Here is a 20,938-nt window from a genome sequence, read left to right as displayed (position 1 = left end):
TACAATCGACATCTTCCACATCAACATCTTCCACATGTCCTCTCTCAAATCTCTCCGATAAGTTTAACTCCTCACACATCTTTTAACTTGTCAAAGTCAGACTTTGAAACCCGCAACATCTTCCTATTTTTTTGAAGAATTGATCTCAACCTTTGATTCCCACCTTTTTCACATTGGATTCCAAAAATATGTTGATTTTGCCAACAAAAAAAACAAACTTTTCCCAATGATTGTATTCCTTTCACGTTGCCAAAACGGTGACCTTGAGCACAAGGTTCCTATTGTGCCCAATAATGTTGTTATGAGCGAGAGTATGATACCAATTGTAAGACCTAACGGGCCCAAAAGAAAGAATAAAAAATACATTTGACTTAAAGATTTTTTTGGGCCCTAAAGGGGGTGGACCTGATAATTTTCTCTACTTGCGTATTTTTGTTGTTCAGATACACCAATTAAAATACGCGGTTCCAAAAATCTTTAATGCATTTTTGGTGTTCCAATTTCTCAATCTCAAATATATAACAGGACATTCTCCTTACACATATCTCACTTCATGATCCCCTTAAAGCCTCCAAGGATTTGTTGTTTAAAACTAAAGTGACACATAAAATATACAAATATTACTTTTATATGCGCCTTTGATGGATCTGAATTATCATTCGTACATTCAAATACTGAACAGAAAAACAAAGAGGCTCTATTTAAGCGAAGTTGAACAATGACAATATATTATGAGACTTTATTTAAAATTTCGGACCCTGTGCAATAGCATGCCTTACATGCTCTCAAAATCGGCACCGAGTAAGAATCTTTGTTTTTCTGCTCTAGCTAGATTTGTAAATTACAATCCACCAAATTGTATTATGAATCTAGCTAGTACAACGCTTGCATGAATAGCACCACTTCTTTCTTAGCTCATCTTTCTCTATATTACCATGTGTCATAAATTTTCTTTGTGATGAAAGAAAATGCAAAGACATATATTGGTCTCATCTGCCAGACAGAAATCATTGAAATTTGGAAGAAACAACATATAGAGATATAGAAATTTCAACTTCAAAAATACAGTGGGAGGATTTTCAAGATTGACTTCAATGAAGAATACAAGTCATTTAAATGGATTTGGAAAATGAAAAGTAACTAAAGGCAAACTTGTAGATGAGTCTTTTACTACAATTTTTCAAACTTATCATTATTTATCAAAGGCCATCAAAGAAAATAAACTCTACTAATTATAACTAGTAGATCATGACCTTTCAGCAAAAGTTCAGTACTGTAACTCTCAAAGCTTGATCTGAAGATAGCTAGAGCATTCATAAAATTGACCACAGATTTTGAATTAAACTGAAATCCAAGAAAATATTGAAGTTCAAATTTCAAATCTAATTCTAGTAGTTAAATCCCATACATATTTAGCTAACGGTGTAAGTTCTATTTCATACTCGACTATCCTAAATTTCACATTATGTTTTGTCAAATAAAACCGAGAAGATATTCGCCGACCAAATTTTGAGTAATAAAACAATATTTATGAGTAGCATGGTTCATGGAAGTCTATCTCACCCCTAAATCATACTTGGACCTAGAACTTCCATGTTCAAGTATATTTATTTACACAACTAAGTGTTCCCTTGTCAATTGTCATCTTAAAATAAAAATAATCACAAGTAGGATAACAATCACAATAACAAAACTCAATAATTGCTTAGTCTGAATTTTACAAGCAGATTAAGTAAACACCAAAACTGGAAATAAGAACATGGTGATAGGAGAGTATACAAAATACATCTCTTTTGTTATTACAATCCATAAAATCAAGATAACGAAAGTAACATCGACACACCTATCATGAGGTGCAAAGCCGGTGCAATGTCCACATTCAGAAATCACCTGGAATATACGTTAACAACAAAATGCCACATTATCAACAGGATCGGTAAATATAGATGCATGACTAAGGCATCAACTAGAATAACCTCTATAGCACAACACCTCTGGAAAAAAGTGTAGGATTTTGTTTAATTTATTCATTATTTCAAATTATTATTTGTGTCGATGTGTCAGTATCGTGCTTCTGGTGTTTGTGTGATTCATAGAGAATAACTAATTTTCTATTTGGTAAAATTAGGGTTACAAATTAGGGTTACCTCTTGTGATGCTGAACGAATTTCGAATTCTTAGCGTCCTCCTCTGTAAAAAAAAAAAGACGGTAAATTAGGTTAACAAAATCGAAAATAAAATTCTACAATAAATTTTAAAAAAATGGAGAAAACGAAGATGATGAAGGCGATGGTTTATTTTACCAGTAAGACCGAGAGAGAACTTGGTGATTATAGTTCCGGTGATTGCGAATCCAACGACGAATGGCCAATTCTTCTTCCATTCTCGCTTGAAGAAAACTGGCCATGGATCGAACTTTCTCATTTTTTTTCTTCGGTTTTTCGATGGTAATGTTAGGGGAAAATGGGTGCGCCTCAGTTGTTAGTTGCAGTTGAAGCTCCTTGTTTGTTTGTTCTTTGTTGGAGTATAGGAGACGGCTTCCGTTGAATGGTGTCCATCTACACGGGCCCAATACAAACTTAATTGGGCCTCCGAACAAAGTATGTAAGCGGCGAATTTATCATGGAGGAATTAACATATGCCACCCCTCATTAAGTAATGCGTTTTTAGGAAATTGTTCCTGTAAAATACTGGATTTTCTGAAATTTTCAATATCGTATCGAAAATTTTGTTAAATTTACCGTGTATGATTTCGGTGTGACTTCAGTTCATAAAATTACCGAAAATTTCAAATTTCCGGTAATACTGGGATTTAATTTTTTTTCCTTTTTTTTAAACTTGAATAAAATACACGGTGAGATAAGGAACTGTTTTAATATATGAATAGAATAAATTTCATACATAGATGTATTACAAAAAAATTACAATCACTTCCTAGACAATTGTTCCTAATGTCTGAACCGACCCGCATATATTGATTCACATGCTTTTGCATCAATAGAATAATTCTTCCTTCAACGATTAGTGACAAGAGGCAGTGGACAATTGGATCTCAACTTTACATGAACCCAATGGTTATCGTTGATAAAACCAACAACATTGATTGTATGTCAACTCGTGTATGGGGGTGGAGCTATGAGAAGCGGGAAAAATGTTATGTTCATTTTCATGAAAAGAGAAAAAAATACAACATTATATCTAGAAGCAATAGGGTAACCCATATCTCGAATCAACATCCATTTCTCCTTACCCTGAACACTCAAGTGTTTTACGAGTAATGAATTACTAAAATAAGAGACAATGTCATGGAACAACTTGGAAAACAATTCTTCATGTTGATGGATTTGAGTATGCAATTGTCTCAGAACATCATAACCTGCATCTTGCCCTCATCCTAATGCAGATGAAATACAATGGAAACCACAATTTCCATCTGGTTGAACATCAATAATGTCATCGATGTATAGATGAAAGAAAGCAGGAAACTGTGACAAGTACTCGCCTTTTGCAGAATTGGTAGACGGTTGCTTACCAATCAGCATGGTTGACGATTGACTCCCACTTGATTTTATGCATGATCTCTTCGTAGTCTGACTCCCCTGCGAAGCATCAATATATTCCCACTGACTTGGATCACGATGCGCATCACTTTCCTCACCTTTTATACACTTCTTAACTCCTCTCTTTGGCTTGTATTTCACTAGCGGTGGACACATTGAAGTTGTGGATGGATAGGTTAGATCAGAAACCTCTCCTTGCTTGCACCAACAAATTTGACTATTTCTAGTTACTTTCCAATGAGTTATATACACTGTCTTGAAACAAAACTGTGCAATTTGGAATAGAATAGGGTGTTATATTGATGCTCAATGTTGACAATACTTTTTTGAAACAACACTCTTATGGAACCTAACTGCAACTTCAACATTGTGTTCACAGCATCCCAACTTGCACATAAATTACCACGACTTATAGTCGACATGTTCTTCAGTCTCCAATATGCAGACTCCACCCTAGAAATCATGAACACATTAAATAAACAACTCACAAATTAACATAAACATATTTCCTGTTAGAAGAATGTACTGTTAGTTGTTGTGTTCCATAAATGAGTGACTTTGTTAATCCATGTAGCAACAAATCTTTATTTATATGGTGTTAACCATGTTTCTTTCACATACTTGACAAATGAAGGAACATCACCACAAACACTCTCGAAGTGGTTCAAATGTACATCAAATTCGTCTTCTGTATTTGAATACATCATGTTCTTGTCTTTCTGAATTTCATGCCAACGTTTTTTGAAATATGAAACATACACATCAAATGAGACGCATTTGGATACACATAATCAATGAAATTCATTAATGCAAGTTCCCGGTCTGTCACTGTGACATTTGGAAGCAATTTCTCAGAATAGAACTACTCTTTAAGCTTCTATAGTGTCCATGTGAAGTTCTCCTCCCTTTCATGTTCCAAATATGCAAAAGCAACTGAAAACTTCAATTTTGTTGATGTAACCATATTCAGCAACCAGCTCACTCAACATATTTTTAAGATGGGAAAAATTAAAAAGAAAATTCTTACCTATTTTTTTGTATGTGCAATCAAAAATCAACACCAGAGGAAACATATTCAACAATTTGACAAAGTCAGGGTGTGTTCAGAAGATATCAGCCACAATATCTGAATTCTCCTTATTTTTAGACCAACACATGTATTTCTCTTGGTGAATAAGGCTCAATAATATTTGCATTTCTGTCATTGCACCTCTCTTGCCCAATTTGTATGTTGCTCTAGCTCGGTATATCTGGGTAATACTCGTGAGATTTTCATGGTCTTCGTCTTTCAAAGTAGACACGATGTACCTTGGTGCTATATTGTACTTCGTCATGTCATTCACAAACTTTCTTTCATCATCTTTTAGACGGCCCAAGATGTCATGACCTACCAAATCCTTATCTAGTCTATGATTATGCATCCCACATTTAACCATCACCTTCCAACCAATACCACTTGGAACAGATCTCAGCCTAAATGGGCATCTAAGCTTCATAGTATAATTGCCATTAGAAGGAGCCGCAAATTCATTTTTCTTTTTTGTAATTTCCTCCTCTGTCACAGCCCATAATCAATTTATCCTTCCTCCCTCGCATTCCATTTGCAAAATCAGATCGGATTGTAACAACAGCAATACCATGACTTTTTCCAATTGAGCATGCTCATTATAGGACCTTATCTCGTGATTCAAAAATATGACAATCACAAAAACGTATAGTTAAATAACTTCATCAATTTATAAAAAAAATAAAATTGTGTATGAAGTCAAGTAAACATACAGTATCTGTGACGAAGTACTGTATAAGATCAATACATGAATTCGTAGAAGAAGCTGAAGTTGCCGGTTTAGGACCGCAAAGATATAAAACTTCATCTGCCATACCGGAAATTTCAAATTTTAAATAAATTTATTGTACACACCGGAAATTTGGAATTTCCGGTATTGGTTTTCTACCAGAAATTCGTGAAATTTCCGGGACGGGGTAATGAATTTTGTAAAATACTAGAATTTTTAAAATCTCTGATAAATCGCACCGAAAAAATTGAAATTTTGGATAAATGGATACCGGAAATTTGTAAAAAACAACGAATTTCTGGTATCGGCCAAAAATAGATACCGAAAATTTTCTATCAGGTATCGGAATTTTGCTTTTTGGTGATTTTGGCAACAGTAATTTTTTTCCAGAAAAGGTAAAAGTTTTGAGTAAATAGTGTCAGAGGCATTTTGGGAATAATCTAAAATGGGGGATGGCATGTATAAATTGGGGGGTGGGATGAGAAATCCCTTTATCATGCTACCCACCATATTTAATCTTATAACCTTCTATTTTTATATGGGTTTAATGGATATGCACTTAGAGTGAAAAATAAATTTACATTGTCATCCAATGAGAATATATCATTTTGCCATGTCATAAGTTATTTAAAATTTTCAGTATGACTTGGCATAATACATAGTCGTCATTGATTGACAGTGTAAAATGCATATCCCTTTTTCCCTTTTTATATAAGCAAAAATATTCATCCCATTATTTTATTTACTCATTAAAAAATTATATTTGGTCGAAAAATTTTACTTTTGAGAACTAGTAAAAAAGCAAAAATCTTGCATGAAATTTTTAGAAAATGGTGGACTTTATGCAATTCTACCATATATTTAAAAAATCGGTACGAGTTTTTATCAATTTTTTTTGAAAAATTCAGTAGTTTCTAAACAATTATGGCATTTTTACCAAAAAAATTTAAAATTTGATGCATTTATATATCATATTTTTTAGATAAATGGAATTTCAGAGAATTTTTTTAAAATCTGATGCATTTATACTATATTTTTCCAAAAAATCCGGTATTTATGGAGAATCCTACATTGCCTATGTAATGTTTCGAAAAATCTGAGAAAGATAAAAAACTTCCGGATATTTTGAAAATTCGGGTATATCAAATTTTTAGCCTAGTGGAAAAAATCGATAGTTCAGAATGCTTCATTTGTGTGGTCTAGATCCTAATGGTTCCCCTGCAAATTTTACATAGTTTTTCTCCATTGACGATGTATGTTTTACTTCCATGTTTTGTTTTTAATTTGCTCAATACTTAATAGGCTTTCGATATCTTTGGCATTGACAATTTATTCAGTATAAGGTGTAAATGACAAATATTTATCTCTCGAGCTTACATGTTAGCATTGATACAATCCATTGGTAAACGACATGGTATTATTGTTGTTACTATTCATTCTGGTACCGCATATGGGATCCGTGCGAGGAAAGATAAATTGATCATGAGTTGTGAGAGAGGGGGAAACTACAAAAAGAAGAATTCTTCTTATGACAATTATAGTATGAAAGTTGAATGTCCATTTAAGCTTAGATTTATGTCATGTGGTACCAGTTGGAAGGTTATGGTTAGGTGTGGGTTTCACAATCATATACTGGCTAAGGACTTAGATGACCATGATGTATTAGGTCATTTAAAAGATGATGAAAGATAGTTTATGAGTGACATGACCAAATACAATATGGCTATCAGATACATAATTGCTACTTTGAAATATAGAGATCCAAAAAACCTCACGAGGGTTATCCAGGCGTACAAGGAAAATATATATATATATATATATATATATATATATATATATATATATATATATATATATATATATATATATATATATATACAAGACGAGCAATAGAGGTCCATTGATTGAAATGCAACATCTGCTTAGTCTTATTCATGAAGAGAAATACATGCACTATACCTGAAACAGGGACGATTCAAATGTTGTTGTTGATATATTTTGGATGCATCCTGATTTAGTGAGTTGTTAAACATGTTTCATTTGGTGTTGGTTTTGATTATACATACAAAACAAACAGGTATTGCATATTCCAATTGCTTCTATTTTCATTTATTGGATTCTGGGTTAGAAGTTGTGGATTATTTATTGTACATTCAAAACAAACAAACACAACTACCACTACTTGAGATTTTTGATAATTTACATCCATGAAGTTGATGATTTTGGTTGGATTTGCCTATACGGAACATTAAAGGGAGAAAAATTTCACATAGGCACTAGAGAAGCTAAAAGAATTGTTTGCTTCCAAGAAGTTTCTACTGGAGGTTTTGGTGACAGAGCATGAATTGGTGTCGATGAATGTTGTGTTCCCAAACTCAACTCATATGTTGTGTTAGTTCCATATTTAAAAAATTTGTTAGCATGAAGTGTAAAGAGTATGTCAAATCACATAAGCATGGGCATGAATATATAGAAAAACATCATGTATTCTAATAGGGAGAGTGAGTTTTTGGTACACCTGAAGTATTTTGAGGTTATATGTGCTGATATTTCTTTATTTGTTCAGATTGTGCATGGAACAGGATTGACTCCCTATAACGAAAGATTTTTTGTTTCACGGACTAATACAGTCACTAATTTATGGAACATGACAATGAACAGGTACAATGATGTATCTTTGAATATGGGTACATTATTGTACTGTCCAAGAAGTGCATGAGTGTGTGTGTTCCTCCTGCAAGGGTTGGGATACTCAGAGGCCCTAGTAGGTATATTACAATTTTGAGGGGTTAGGGATAGCTCATGGTAGCGAGTATTCGTGTACGATGGTTTTTGAGGTTGTTTAAGGGATCCTTTCACGTGAGGTGAGAGATCTTGTGAGTGGTCGGCGCTATTGGGTTACAGTTGGGCGGTTACTTTTACGGTGTTAAGGCTACTATGAGCAAAGTTCTCTTTAAGTAGTGGTAAATCTGTATGACTTGAGAATCTCTCCCTCTATCCCCTTGAGGGATAATGTATTTATTGAGGCTTTGAGGACATAGGGTTTTACCTCCTAGATACAGTCTTAACTGTTCACCTCTTACTAGGGGAGGTTATTGATCGTCTGTCTTTTATGAGTTACTGGGGACTCCTTCTTTATTGTATCCCACATTCGCTTAACCTCTCGGGTGAATCTCTTAGACTCATCCTGGGTGGCCCAACTAGTGGGCGAGAGCGTCCTAGTCAAAGGTTTTACCAAATATAACATTACACAATCCCTCAAGCACGAGGGCTTTTCTCTAAAGGACGAAGTGTTTAAAACTACTTTCCTTTCGCGATGCGCCCATTGCCCTATCAACGGTTCCCTTGACTGAGAACGATTTCACTAGGTGACAACACCCCTCATAGGTGAGTCCCTCAGCGAGGGGCGAGTGAAAAGCAAGTGAGTCCCTCACCGAGAGGCGAGTGAAATAACAAACGGGATCTTTGGTTATAATTCTCGCCTGCTAAGTCATCATCAAAGTATTCTCCGTTTAACTACGGTACGTTATCCAAGACGTCAATCAATCACGCCAAGGACGTGTTCCCTTACATTTAATGTGATCAATGATGACCTACTTTTTGAAATCGCAGTCGTTAGTGACATATGCAAGTAACGTGGAGAGTTTCGCAAAACCCTGAGCCGATTCAAATTTATGTTATAAGAAGGGATTTCCCTTTACATTTTTTTTTTACTTTCTACAAACTTACTCGCACCATCTCCGCTTGTTATCTCGGCTAAGCTTTGAACCTTCTCGCAGGTACAAAATTCTTTACTTTTCCTAATTTCTGGTATTAGATCTTAGAATATCTATTTGAATAAGGTGTTTCATCATTAGAAATAGGGTTTCTAGATAGATAGTACCTTTTAGGTGGTTGTTGTCATACCCCAATTTTTGCCCCGGACATTTCATTATTTATCCGACATTTCATCCTGTCATTCATATGAGCATGTCGTGTTTTAGTTTAATGCATTATGCATATTTTGAAAAAAAATTGACTTATACTAAAGTCAACAAAAAGTGTCATTTGTATCTTAGCATTTTTGCGGATGTTCGCACTTTTATTTGGGTTAAACTTTTTATCCGAATTTTTTTCATTTTTAGACAAAAATATATATTTTGTTTTTTTCATATCATAGGTTTAGAAAATATTATAAAAACAAATATGTGTGTTTTAATTTTATTTAAAAAAAAATATAAAAAAAGAAAAGTTTTAAGTATTTAATTTAAATTTATTTTATTAGAATTAGTAGTCATTTGTTTAAATTAATTTTGACATTGTTAGTTTTAAAAAAATATAAAAAGAGAGTTTGATTGATTTTAGTTTAGGCCCATTTCAAAATTTATTCTTTAAAGCCCATATCTCTTAACCTAGAAAACCCTACATTGTCACTATAAGTGCTTGGCATGGAGCATTGAATGAGGGGCCTCACCAACGATAACCTAGCCGCCACTTGCCTTTCATTGATTCTTTCTCTCATTACACAGTCCAGCACAAAAGAAAAAGATAAAAAACTTCTTCATGAAGCTACTGTTCACGTAGCAAACATGTGTGAATAAAAGGCTTTTTTTCTTCATGTAAATCAAGATCTCTCCCATACCACCATGATTTACATCATCTTGTAACACTTGCACAACCAAAACCAGCTTCCTCTCATTCGATACAACAACACCACGAAATTAGATCATGACCTCACCACACCATCACTACATAAAACCTTCATCAAACACCAACCTTACAACACTTATCCTCCTCACACAACAACATAACTCGCAGCACCTCATTTACCAACCGGAAACTACCGTGAAACTCTGACTTGCAAGTGCTTCCTTCCACGATTCGAAGCACCGCAATCAACACTTCTGGATCCACTCTCATTCCGACTACCTTCGGTATATCACTTTTTTTCCCTAGATTTTTGACATGATTTTGATTACTTTTTTTGTTGTTTTTTTTTTTTTTTTTTAAGTGATAGCATGATATTGATTTGTTGTTGTTGCTTTTTTAAGAGTGATAGCATGATATTGATTTGTTGATGTTCTTGAGAGTGGTGACATAATATTGTTTTGTTGTTGATGTTCTTGAGAGTGAGAGCATCATATTGTTGTTGTTATCCATTCAAAAGAGAGAGTAGAAGAGGTTTTTTTTTTTTTTTCTTTGGTTTACACTACATACTTGCCTTTGTTTTGAAAATGATATGAGAGTAGAGAGAGGCGTGAGGTCCCTGTGTTTTCCCTGTATGTCATTTTGTGAGTTTTATGATGAAAAGAAAGACACAGGAAGATTGTTTCATGCACTTATTGTTCTTTCTAAGGTTTGGTTAATAATTAAATCAAGGTACCATATAACCCTTATATTATGGGTTTCTAAGTTTGTGAATTTTTTTTATTTATTTATCATATATTTATAGTTTCTAATTGTAACTTGAGAAAGTTTTTAGTTTTTATATATTATTTTTTTATATAACATTAAAAATAATTAAAACCTAAACATTTCTATTAGAATATTTTCACAAAAAATACCAAAAATATTTTTCATATTTAGATGTATGTTTAGGATTTCTTTCAAAATATCTAAAAATAACAAAAAGATTTTCCTTTTAATTCATGAGAGCTCACACTTCAAACAATTTCATAATAAATCTTGGTCAACACCAAGTACTTTTTTCTAAATCTTTTTCATAATCAAAAACTTCAAAATACCTTCAATAATCGAATTGAATTTGGTTTTTAATGGATCAAGAGGGGTTTGTACGTACTTGTACAAGTTGCTCTAAAGCATTTAGGCGATGGCCGTTAAGCTTTTGTTTGAATGCTTAGATTCCATTAAAGATCCTTAAAATTCAATTTGTCTCATCTTTTTCTACAAAACGCTATTGATAAATTGAATTTGGTTTATAATGGATGAATCAAGAGGGGTTTGTACGTACTTGTACAAGTTGCTCTAAAGCATTTAGGCGATGGCCGTTAAGCTTTTGTTTGAATGCTTAGATTCCATTAAAAAACCCTAAAAAAATCGATTTGTCTTATCTTTCAACAAACATTAAAATTAAACAATTTCAATTCATCAAATCTTTCTTTTCCTCGCCCAAGTGCGAATCTTTTCATAACAAATCTTGGTCAATACCAAGTTCCTTTTCCAATCAAAACGCTTTCACAATCAAATTGAATTGAGTCCACAATCGATGAAATTAGAAGGGGTTGTACGTACTTGTACAATTTGTTCTAAAGCATTTAGGCGATGGCCGTTAAGCCTTTGTTTGAATGCTAGTATCCTATTATGGACTTCTCAAAACTCGAGTCGTTTTAATCTCTTTCACCACCCAAGAGGGGTTTGTACGTACTTGTACAAGTTGCTCTTTCAAGCATTTAGGCGATGACCGTTAAGCCTTTGTTTAAATGCTTGTATCCCATTAAAAACCTTATCAAGTTCAATTTAATAAATGTTCTTTCAAGTGTTTTAGGCGATGGCCGTTAAGCCATTGTTTAAATACTTGAATTCCACTTTTTCATAAAATAATTTTAATTCAAACTCATCTTTTCCTTGCCCAAGTGCAAATCTCGCCCAAGTGCGAACCACATTCAAAATTTGTCTTCCCGCCCAAGTGCGATTAGACCCATAAAATCTACCAACAAATTCGTAGTTCTTCCGAACTACATTCGCTCTGATTCTTTCATTGAAGATATGTAGGCACAAGACTCAAATGTCTTGGCGAGCACACTAAATAAAAAAAAAAATTAATTTCGTAGCCATGAACTACGAACGCTCTGAATTTCCCATTGCACGAGGGAATACGTAGGCACAAGATTCAAATATCTTGGCGAGCACAATAATAAAAATCCCAAATCCCGTTTCTTTCTTGTCCATATAATAACTAGAACGCAAGTAGATGATAAGCTAACAATCAATCACAAGATTAACTAAATGGGTCCCATCGAGTACGATGGAAGTAAGGGGTGCTAATACCTTCCCCTTACTTAACCGACTCCCGAACCCAAATTTGGTTGCGAAGACCATCTTTGTCCATTTCATTTCATTTGTGGGTTTTATCAATATTTTCCCCTTCCCATTGGAATAAATAAAATTTGGTGGCGACTTTGTTCGATACAATTTCGTGGCGATGATTTTTTTGACCCGCGACAGCTGGCGACTCTGCTGGGGATTACCTAAGAGAGTCAACCCTAATTTAGTTTTATTGTGATATTTGCTAGCTTTATTTACTTGCTTCTTTATTGTCTTTATTATATCTTTGTTTGATTTCTCATTATTGTGGTTGGAATCTCTTGATTATTGGCGCATGTGAAAAAAAGCTCTACACCCGAGCTCGAGTGATACGTATGATAAGATGGTGGTCTAGTATTAAACTCGCTTGACGTAGTGTCAAGTGGGAGGTACTAAAACCCCGCTTGGAGTAGGTCCTTTGAGGAGATGTCTGTGACTAAGTAAGTTATTTACTTGGGCTAAGATATTTCCAATTCGGACTGCCGACTCTAGGGACCTTTAGAAAAACCCTTAAACCATGACTTTTAGGAAATGGTGGTTTCGCGCCCAACTTGCGTAACGTAACTATTATTGTGGGTAAGTGCGAAAACCACACTCAGAATAGGCTTCGTTTGAAAACACAGTTGGATGGTAAGTTATTTACTAGATGACTGAGTTTTCAAAAGGAGCTTGTAACTCTGAGAACCGTGTCTAGAACCTTGTCGGAAAAAACCTTAGACTGTGTGCCAAGAAATTTGAATGTTTCTGTATCCAGTTGATTGAAAATCCATTACTTGTGAATCATACATGATATGATATGGCATTCATTTTTGCATTAAAAATAAAAAATAAAAATCATCATGCATTTGCATTCATTAACATGCATTCTCATTTCAAAAATCCAGTACTCATACTTTTTGGCAAAGCAAGTTAATTACCCGACACTCTTTTGGACTCGAAGCATGTCATAGAAGACGTTGAGTGAGCTTCAAAGAGACAAGAATTGTATCCAAAAGGTTTGTGGTCATTATCATGAAAATACTTCAAAGCGTTAAACGCCAAGAATGGTCAACCTCGATACACGATGTGGTTAAACAACCCCATAGCCTCAAGAGTGCCAAGACACTAGGGACATGCCTAAAGCCAGCTATCAGACGAGGAAGTTCATCCTTGTCGGTATTGTGCTATATTGCATTTGAATTCTTTCATCTTTAATCGTAATTTTAATGAAATGAGCATTGCATTTGTTTTGAATCAATCATAATGTGTTTTTCTTGTTTTATTTCCGTATCATTTACACAAATTCAAAAATACAATTTTTTTTTTTTTTTTTTTTTTTTGCTTTTCCACTTCACTTTCTTTATCAGCTTTTTGTCTAAGCAAGATTTGAGGGAGGATGACGATAAACGAAATACTCAATTTGCATCAGTGTGCTTTCAAATAAAACTTTGTTGATGATGTACAGGCATTCTTTCAAATCCCCAAACACTGGAGATATAAGGATGATAATCCCTCGTTAACCCCTTTTGAGCCTTAGAAGTAGGTGTTTTCTTTTCGCGCGAAATTGAAACCCTTAATCAAAACCTGGGGCAGGGTAGTTGTTCAGTGAAGGTGATTAATTCATAAGATTTCCAAGAAAATCATTCTATGGGAACCATTCCCGATTGGAGATTCAACTGTATCCTCTCTTCGTACACAATGTCGAAGAAATAATGAATATTCAAAACTCCTAACGGTTGTCTTTCTTGAACCATCAGTGGGGCATTTATACTCCCCTCTAATCATTAAACAATTGTCACACAAGTTGTTCCAAAAAAATCATTCAAAAGAATAGCCCGCTAAGTCAAAACCTAAAAAAGGAGACTTAGGCAAAAAATCAGGGATACAAAAGTCTAAATAAAAAGAGATCAGAAGATCATTGTAAAAAAAACAAGAACAAACTTGTGTGACTTCCAAAGAAAAGTAGGTGAGTGCCACCTATGAAATCATTGGTTCTCAACCATCATATGCAAATTCTCTTGGAAGTCAAACACTTGAGAGTCAACTGAACTTAGGACTGGAGTACATCACGAAGAATGGGTGGGTAAAAATTAAAATTTGAGCCTATATCCTTTGTTTCTTAAACCATGAACCTGACCACGTTACAACCCTCAAAAGTCCTAATTGAAGCAAGGTTTCTTTTGAAAGCATACTAAAGCAAGGTTGCGTTAACCTGACTCCTAAATATTTGCTAATCGTTTGTTTTGATACCACAATATCACAACATCTTTCAAAACTTGAATTTCAAACTGCCATTGCATCCTCATTGGGATCTATTCATCGTATAACGCAGTTTCATTTCAATAAATGATTTGTTTTTAAAACTTGCATGCACGTCGCATTAAAATTACCATTTTGAATTGAATAGTTTCATTTGTAAGCAAGCACTTTCCATCAAGGAAGTTCCAAAAATGGAAATTGTTTGAAGAGCCTAAAGTGGAACCATCACTTCAGAAGTCCATCATTCAGGGGCATTTCATTTCAAAATTCCCAAGGACTGGGGCATGTCATCTCAGGATCATCAATTTGAATCCAAAATTTGTCGAAGCAAGTTTCTCCATATATTCAGCATTTTGGGGCAAATCAAGGCCATGACCTTTCCTTCAAGCAGTCCAAGCAGACTATGCCATATCAAGAAGTCCTTAAAATCAGAATTGGTGTCGGGAATTATGCTTGCAAACCTTATACCAAAGGACCTTTTCAACTTCATAAAAAAATCATGACCCTCCATTGGGGCACATGTCAAAACATTCCAAACTATAAATTTCATTCATATCATGCATCCATAAATCATGCATATCATTCATGGGGCATCATCCCACAACATTTACAAATAAAAATTCAACCCTGCTCAGCCTTTTCTATTGAAAATCAAGCCTAGTCCACCATGGATACCCAAAAAGCTCAATAACCATTGGACACATCCAGTAAACTCATTGCTTACATTGATCATTCGTCACATGCATCATTTCATATGCACCAATATGCACAAAGAAAAAAAGATATATCATCCATCAGCACAAAGCATGCATGGATTCATAATCCCCAACGATGCCACCGCAACCATTATTTTCTTGCCAATCCACTGATTGACTATTGCTCATTTTGTCAACCCACTGGTTGAAGTTTGCCTTTTTTTTGTGTCAATCCACTGATTGACTATCGCTCATTTTGTCAACCCACTGGTTGAAGTTTATCTTTTTCGTGTCAATCCACTGATTGACGATCACCTGTTTTGTCAACCCACTGGTTGAAGTTTGCCTTTTTTTGTGTCAATCCACTGATTGACTATCGCTCATTTTGTCAACCCACTGGTTGAAGTTTATCTTTTTCGTGTCAATCCACTGATTGACGATCACCTGTTTTGTCAACCCACTGGTTGAAGTTTATCTTTTTTCGTGTCAATCCACTGATTGACTATCGCTCATTTTGTCAACCCACTGGTTGAAGTTTATCTTTTTTTTTTGTGTCAATCCACTGATTGACTATCGCTCATTTTGTCAACCCACTGGTTGAAGTTTGCCTTTTTTTTGTGTCAATCCACTGATTGACTATCGCTCATTTTGTCAACCCACTGGTTGAAGTTTGCCTTTTTTTGTGTCAATCCACTGATTGACTATCGCTCATTTTGTCAACCCACTGGTTGAAGTTTGTCTTTTTTCGTGTCAACCCACTGATTGACAATCACTCATTATGTCAACCCACTGGTTGAAGTTTATCTTTTTTTTTTTTGTGTCAATCCACTGATTGACGATCACCTGTTTTGTCAGCCCACTGGTTGAAGTTTATCTTTTTCGTGTCAATCCACTGATTGAAGATCACTTGCTTTGTCAACCCACTGGTTGAAGTTTGTCTTTTTTGTGTCAATCCACTGATTGAATATCACTTGCTTTGTCAACCCACTGGTTGAAGTTTGTCTTTTTTGTGTCAATCCACTGATTGAATATCACTGTTTTGTCAACCCACTGGTTGAAGTTTGTATTTTTTATGTCAATCCACTGATTGAACATCACTTATTTTGTCGACCTACAGGTTGAACTTTATCATTTTTGTGTCAATCCACTGATTGAACATCATTTTCCTTGCCAACCCACTGGTTGAAATTTATCGTTCATCTTGTTAACCCGCTGGTTACAGTCAATCATTTACTTTTCGTTTAGACCAAAGCAACCCACTGGTTGAAAACAATTTTTCTTTGTCAATCCGCTGGTTGATGGAGTCAACTCACTAGTTGACGACAAATTTATTCCACATTCATTAATCCACTGGTTAATGTGTTTCCTCTCTCCAATATCCATCAATTCTTTTGTTTCTCTACCATCAGTAAAAGTTGGTAATTCACCTTCAGTAAATGTTGGTGTATCTCTTGTTTCTCTACCATCAGTAAAAGTTGGTAGTTCACCTTCAGTAAACGTCGGTGTATCTTTTATTTTTCTACCTTCAGTAAAAGTCGGTAGTTCACCTTCAGTAAACGTCGGTGATTCTTTTGTTTCTCTACCTTCAGTAAAAGTCGGTAGTTCACCTTCAGTAAACGTCGGTGTATCTTTTATTTCTCTACCTTCAGTAAAAGTTGGTAGTTCACCTTCAGTAAACGTTGGTGTATCTTTCATTTCTCTACCTTCAGTAAAAGTTGGTAGTTCACCTTCAGTAAACGTTGGTGTATCTTTCATTTTCTCTACCTTCAGTAAAAGTCGGTAGTTCACCTTCAGTAAACGTTGGTGTATCTTTCATTTCTCTACCTTCAGTAAAAGTTGGTAGTTCACCTTCAGTAAACGTTGGTGTATCTTTCATTTTCTCTACCTTCAGTAAAAGTCGGTAGTTCACCTTCAGTAAACGTTGGTGTATCTCTTGTTTCTCTACCATCAGTAAAAGTTGGTAGTTCACCTTCAATAAACGTCGGTGTATCTTTTATTTCTCTACCTTCAGTAAAAGTCGGTTGTTCACCTTCAGTAAACGTCGGTGATTCTTTTGTTTCTCTACCTTCAGTAAAAGTCGGTAGTTCACCTTCAGTAAACGTCGGTGTATCTTTTATTTCTCTACCTTCAGTAAAAGTTGGTAGTTCACCTTCAGTAAACGTTGGTGTATCTTTCATTTCTCTACCTTCAGTAAAAGTCGGTAGTTCACTTGCAGTAAACGTTGGTGTATCGTTCATTTTCTCTACCTTCAGTAGAAGTTGGTAGTTCACCTTCAGTAAATGTCGGTGTATCTTTTTGTTTCTCTACCATTAGTAAAATTTTGCAGATCACCTTCAGTAAAAGTCGGTGTGTCCTTTGTTTCTCTACCAGTGAGGTATTTTCCCCTGTAGATTTGTAATATGTTCTCCAGTGGAATTGGATTCCAATCCCTAAGTGGGTTTGGATATCCCTTTGTTGCAATTCCTTCCCCAGTTGGGTCGCTTTGTCGATATTCCCTTTTGGAGTTCATTTGTCTTTTACTTTGTTTCACTGGTGGTATTTTGTCTCTTGTGACTCCTTGTACCATTAATTTCCCTCACATGCATTCATACATATCATATCATAGGCATATTTGTAGTTCTTAGGGCCAAAAATTCGGGTATTTTAGTATTTAATTACCTTCTGCCATTGATATCATGAAGACCAAAGTCATTCATGTCATCTGGCTGAAGATAATTAAATAGGGGCATCTGTCATACCCCAATTTTTGCCCCGGACATTTCATTATTTATCCGACATTTCATCCTGTCATTCATATGAGCATGTCGTGTTTTAGTTTAATGCATTATGCATATTTTGAAAAAAAATTGACTTATACTAAAGTCAACAAAAAGTGTCATTTGTATCTTAGCATTTTTGCGGATGTTCGCACTTTTATTTGGGTTAAACTTTTTATCCGAATTTTTTTCATTTTTAGACAAAAATATATATTTTGTTTTTTTCATATCATAGGTTTAGAAAATATTATAAAAACAAATATGTGTGTTTTAATTTTATTTAAAAAAAAATATAAAAAAAGAAAAGTTTTAAGTATTTAATTTAAATTTATTTTATTAGAATTAGTAGTCATTTGTTTAAATTAATTTTGACATTGTTAGTTTTAAAAAAATATAAAAAGGGAGTTTGATTGATTTTAGTTTAGGCCCATTTCAAAATTTATTCTTTAAAGCCCATATCTCTTAACCTAGAAAACCCTACATTGTCACTATAAGTGCTTGGCATGGAGCATTGAATGAGGGGCCTCACCAACGATAACCTAGCCGCCACTTGCCTTTCATTGATTCTTTCTCTCATTACACAGTCCAGCACAAAAGAAAAAGATAAAAAACTTCTTCATGAAGCTACTGTTCACGTAGCAAACATGTGTGAATAAAAGGCTTTTTTTCTTCATGTAAATCAAGATCTCTCCCATACCACCATGATTTACATCATCTTGTAACACTTGCACAACCAAAACCAGCTTCCTCTCATTCGATACAACAACACCACGAAATTAGATCATGACCTCACCACACCATCACTACATAAAACCTTCATCAAACACCAACCTTACAACACTTATCCTCCTCACACAACAACATAACTCGCAGCACCTCATTTACCAACCGGAAACTACCGTGAAACTCTGACTTGCAAGTGCTTCCTTCCACGATTCGAAGCACCGCAATCAACACTTCTGGATCCACTCTCATTCCGACTACCTTCGGTATATCACTTTTTTTCCCTAGATTTTTGACATGATTTTGATTACTTTTTTTGTTGTTTTTTTTTTTTTTTTTTAAGTGATAGCATGATATTGATTTGTTGTTGTTGCTTTTTTAAGAGTGATAGCATGATATTGATTTGTTGATGTTCTTGAGAGTGGTGACATAATATTGTTTTGTTGTTGATGTTCTTGAGAGTGAGAGCATCATATTGTTGTTGTTATCCATTCAAAAGAGAGAGTAGAAGAGGTTTTTTTTTTTTTTTCTTTGGTTTACACTACATACTTGCCTTTGTTTTGAAAATGATATGAGAGTAGAGAGAGGCGTGAGGTCCCTGTGTTTTCCCTGTATGTCATTTTGTGAGTTTTATGATGAAAAGAAAGACACAGGAAGATTGTTTCATGCACTTATTGTTCTTTCTAAGGTTTGGTTAATAATTAAATCAAGGTACCATATAACCCTTATATTATGGGTTTCTAAGTTTGTGAATTTTTTTTATTTATTTATCATATATTTATAGTTTCTAATTGTAACTTGAGAAAGTTTTTAGTTTTTATATATTATTTTTTTATATAACATTAAAAATAATTAAAACCTAAACATTTCTATTAGAATATTTTCACAAAAAATACCAAAAATATTTTTCATATTTAGATGTATGTTTAGGATTTCTTTCAAAATATCTAAAAATAACAAAAAGATTTTCCTTTTAATTCATGAGAGCTCACACTTCAAACAATTTCATAATAAATCTTGGTCAACACCAAGTACTTTTTTCTAAATCTTTTTCATAATCAAAAACTTCAAAATACCTTCAATAATCGAATTGAATTTGGTTTTTAATGGATCAAGAGGGGTTTGTACGTACTTGTACAAGTTGCTCTAAAGCATTTAGGCGATGGCCGTTAAGCTTTTGTTTGAATGCTTAGATTCCATTAAAGATCCTTAAAATTCAATTTGTCTCATCTTTTTCTACAAAACGCTATTGATAAATTGAATTTGGTTTATAATGGATGAATCAAGAGGGGTTTGTACGTACTTGTACAAGTTGCTCTAAAGCATTTAGGCGATGGCCGTTAAGCTTTTGTTTGAATGCTTAGATTCCATTAAAAAACCCTAAAAAAATCGATTTGTCTTATCTTTCAACAAACATTAAAATTAAACAATTTCAATTCATCAAATCTTTCTTTTCCTCGCCCAAGTGCGAATCTTTTCATAACAAATCTTGGTCAATACCAAGTTCCTTTTCCAATCAAAACGCTTTCACAATCAAATTGAATTGAGTCCACAATCGATGAAATTAGAAGGGGTTGTACGTACTTGTACAATTTGTTCTAAAGCATTTAGGCGATGGCCGTTAAGCCTTTGTTTGAATGCTAGTATCCTATTATGGACTTCTCAAAACTCGAGTCGTTTTAATCTCTTTCACCACCCAAGAGGGGTTTGTACGTACTTGTACAAGTTGCTCTTTCAAGCATTTAGGCGATGACCGTTAAGCCTTTGTTTAAATGCTTGTATCCCATTAAAAACCTTATCAAGTTCAATTTAATAAATGTTCTTTCAAGTGTTTTAGGCGATGGCCGTTAAGCCATTGTTTAAATACTTGAATTCCACTTTTTCATAAAATAATTTTAATTCAAACTCATCTTTTCCTTGCCCAAGTGCAAATCTCGCCCAAGTGCGAACCACATTCAAAATTTGTCTTCCCGCCCAAGTGCGATTAGACCCATAAAATCTACCAACAAATTCGTAGTTCTTCCGAACTACATTCGCTCTGATTCTTTCATTGAAGATATGTAGGCACAAGACTCAAATGTCTTGGCGAGCACACTAAATAAAAAAAAAAAATAATTTCGTAGCCATGAACTACGAACGCTCTGAAT

General features: G+C 34.4%; 1 protein-coding gene across 2 annotated transcripts; it reads right to left on the bottom strand.

Moving 5' to 3' along the window:
- Positions 1–1,673: 1,673 nt before the first annotated feature.
- On the bottom strand, positions 1,674–2,532 carry LOC131638632 (ATP synthase small subunit 6-A, mitochondrial-like). Of its 2 annotated transcripts, XR_009294721.1 has the most exons (3): positions 2,304–2,400; positions 2,148–2,190; positions 1,674–1,890 (listed from the first exon to the last, which is right to left on the bottom strand). XR_009294721.1 is itself a non-coding variant. In XM_058909202.1 (2 exons), exons 1-2 carry the CDS (start codon positions 2,422–2,424, stop codon positions 2,144–2,146), a joined length of 168 nt encoding a protein of 55 aa, XP_058765185.1. In that variant the 5' UTR covers positions 2,425–2,532. The 2 variants fall into 2 exon arrangements, 1 of the variants encoding a protein (XP_058765185.1); XM_058909202.1 differs by lacking the exon at positions 1,674–1,890 and having other exon boundaries at positions 2,144–2,190; positions 2,304–2,532.
- Positions 2,533–20,938: the final 18,406 nt, after the last annotated feature.

This window comes from Vicia villosa, unplaced genomic scaffold, assembly GCF_029867415.1.
Source record: "Vicia villosa cultivar HV-30 ecotype Madison, WI unplaced genomic scaffold, Vvil1.0 ctg.002354F_1_1, whole genome shotgun sequence".
Taxonomy (NCBI): domain Eukaryota; kingdom Viridiplantae; phylum Streptophyta; class Magnoliopsida; order Fabales; family Fabaceae; genus Vicia; species Vicia villosa.
Note: the sequence above shows the minus strand (reverse complement) of the source record. Positions and strands in the feature narration are given on the sequence as shown.

What these genes read in the sequence shown, in the direction of transcription:
- LOC131638632 (XM_058909202.1), bottom strand. Translation starts at nt 2,424, where the DNA reads ATGAGAAAGTTCGATCCATGGCCAGTTTTCTTCAAGCGAGAATGGAAG. An exon ending in GTTCTCTCTCGGTCTTACTG is followed by an intron (nt 2,191 to 2,303) that starts GTAAAATAAACC and finishes TTTTTTTTACAG; the next exon opens with AGGAGGACGCTAAGAATTCG.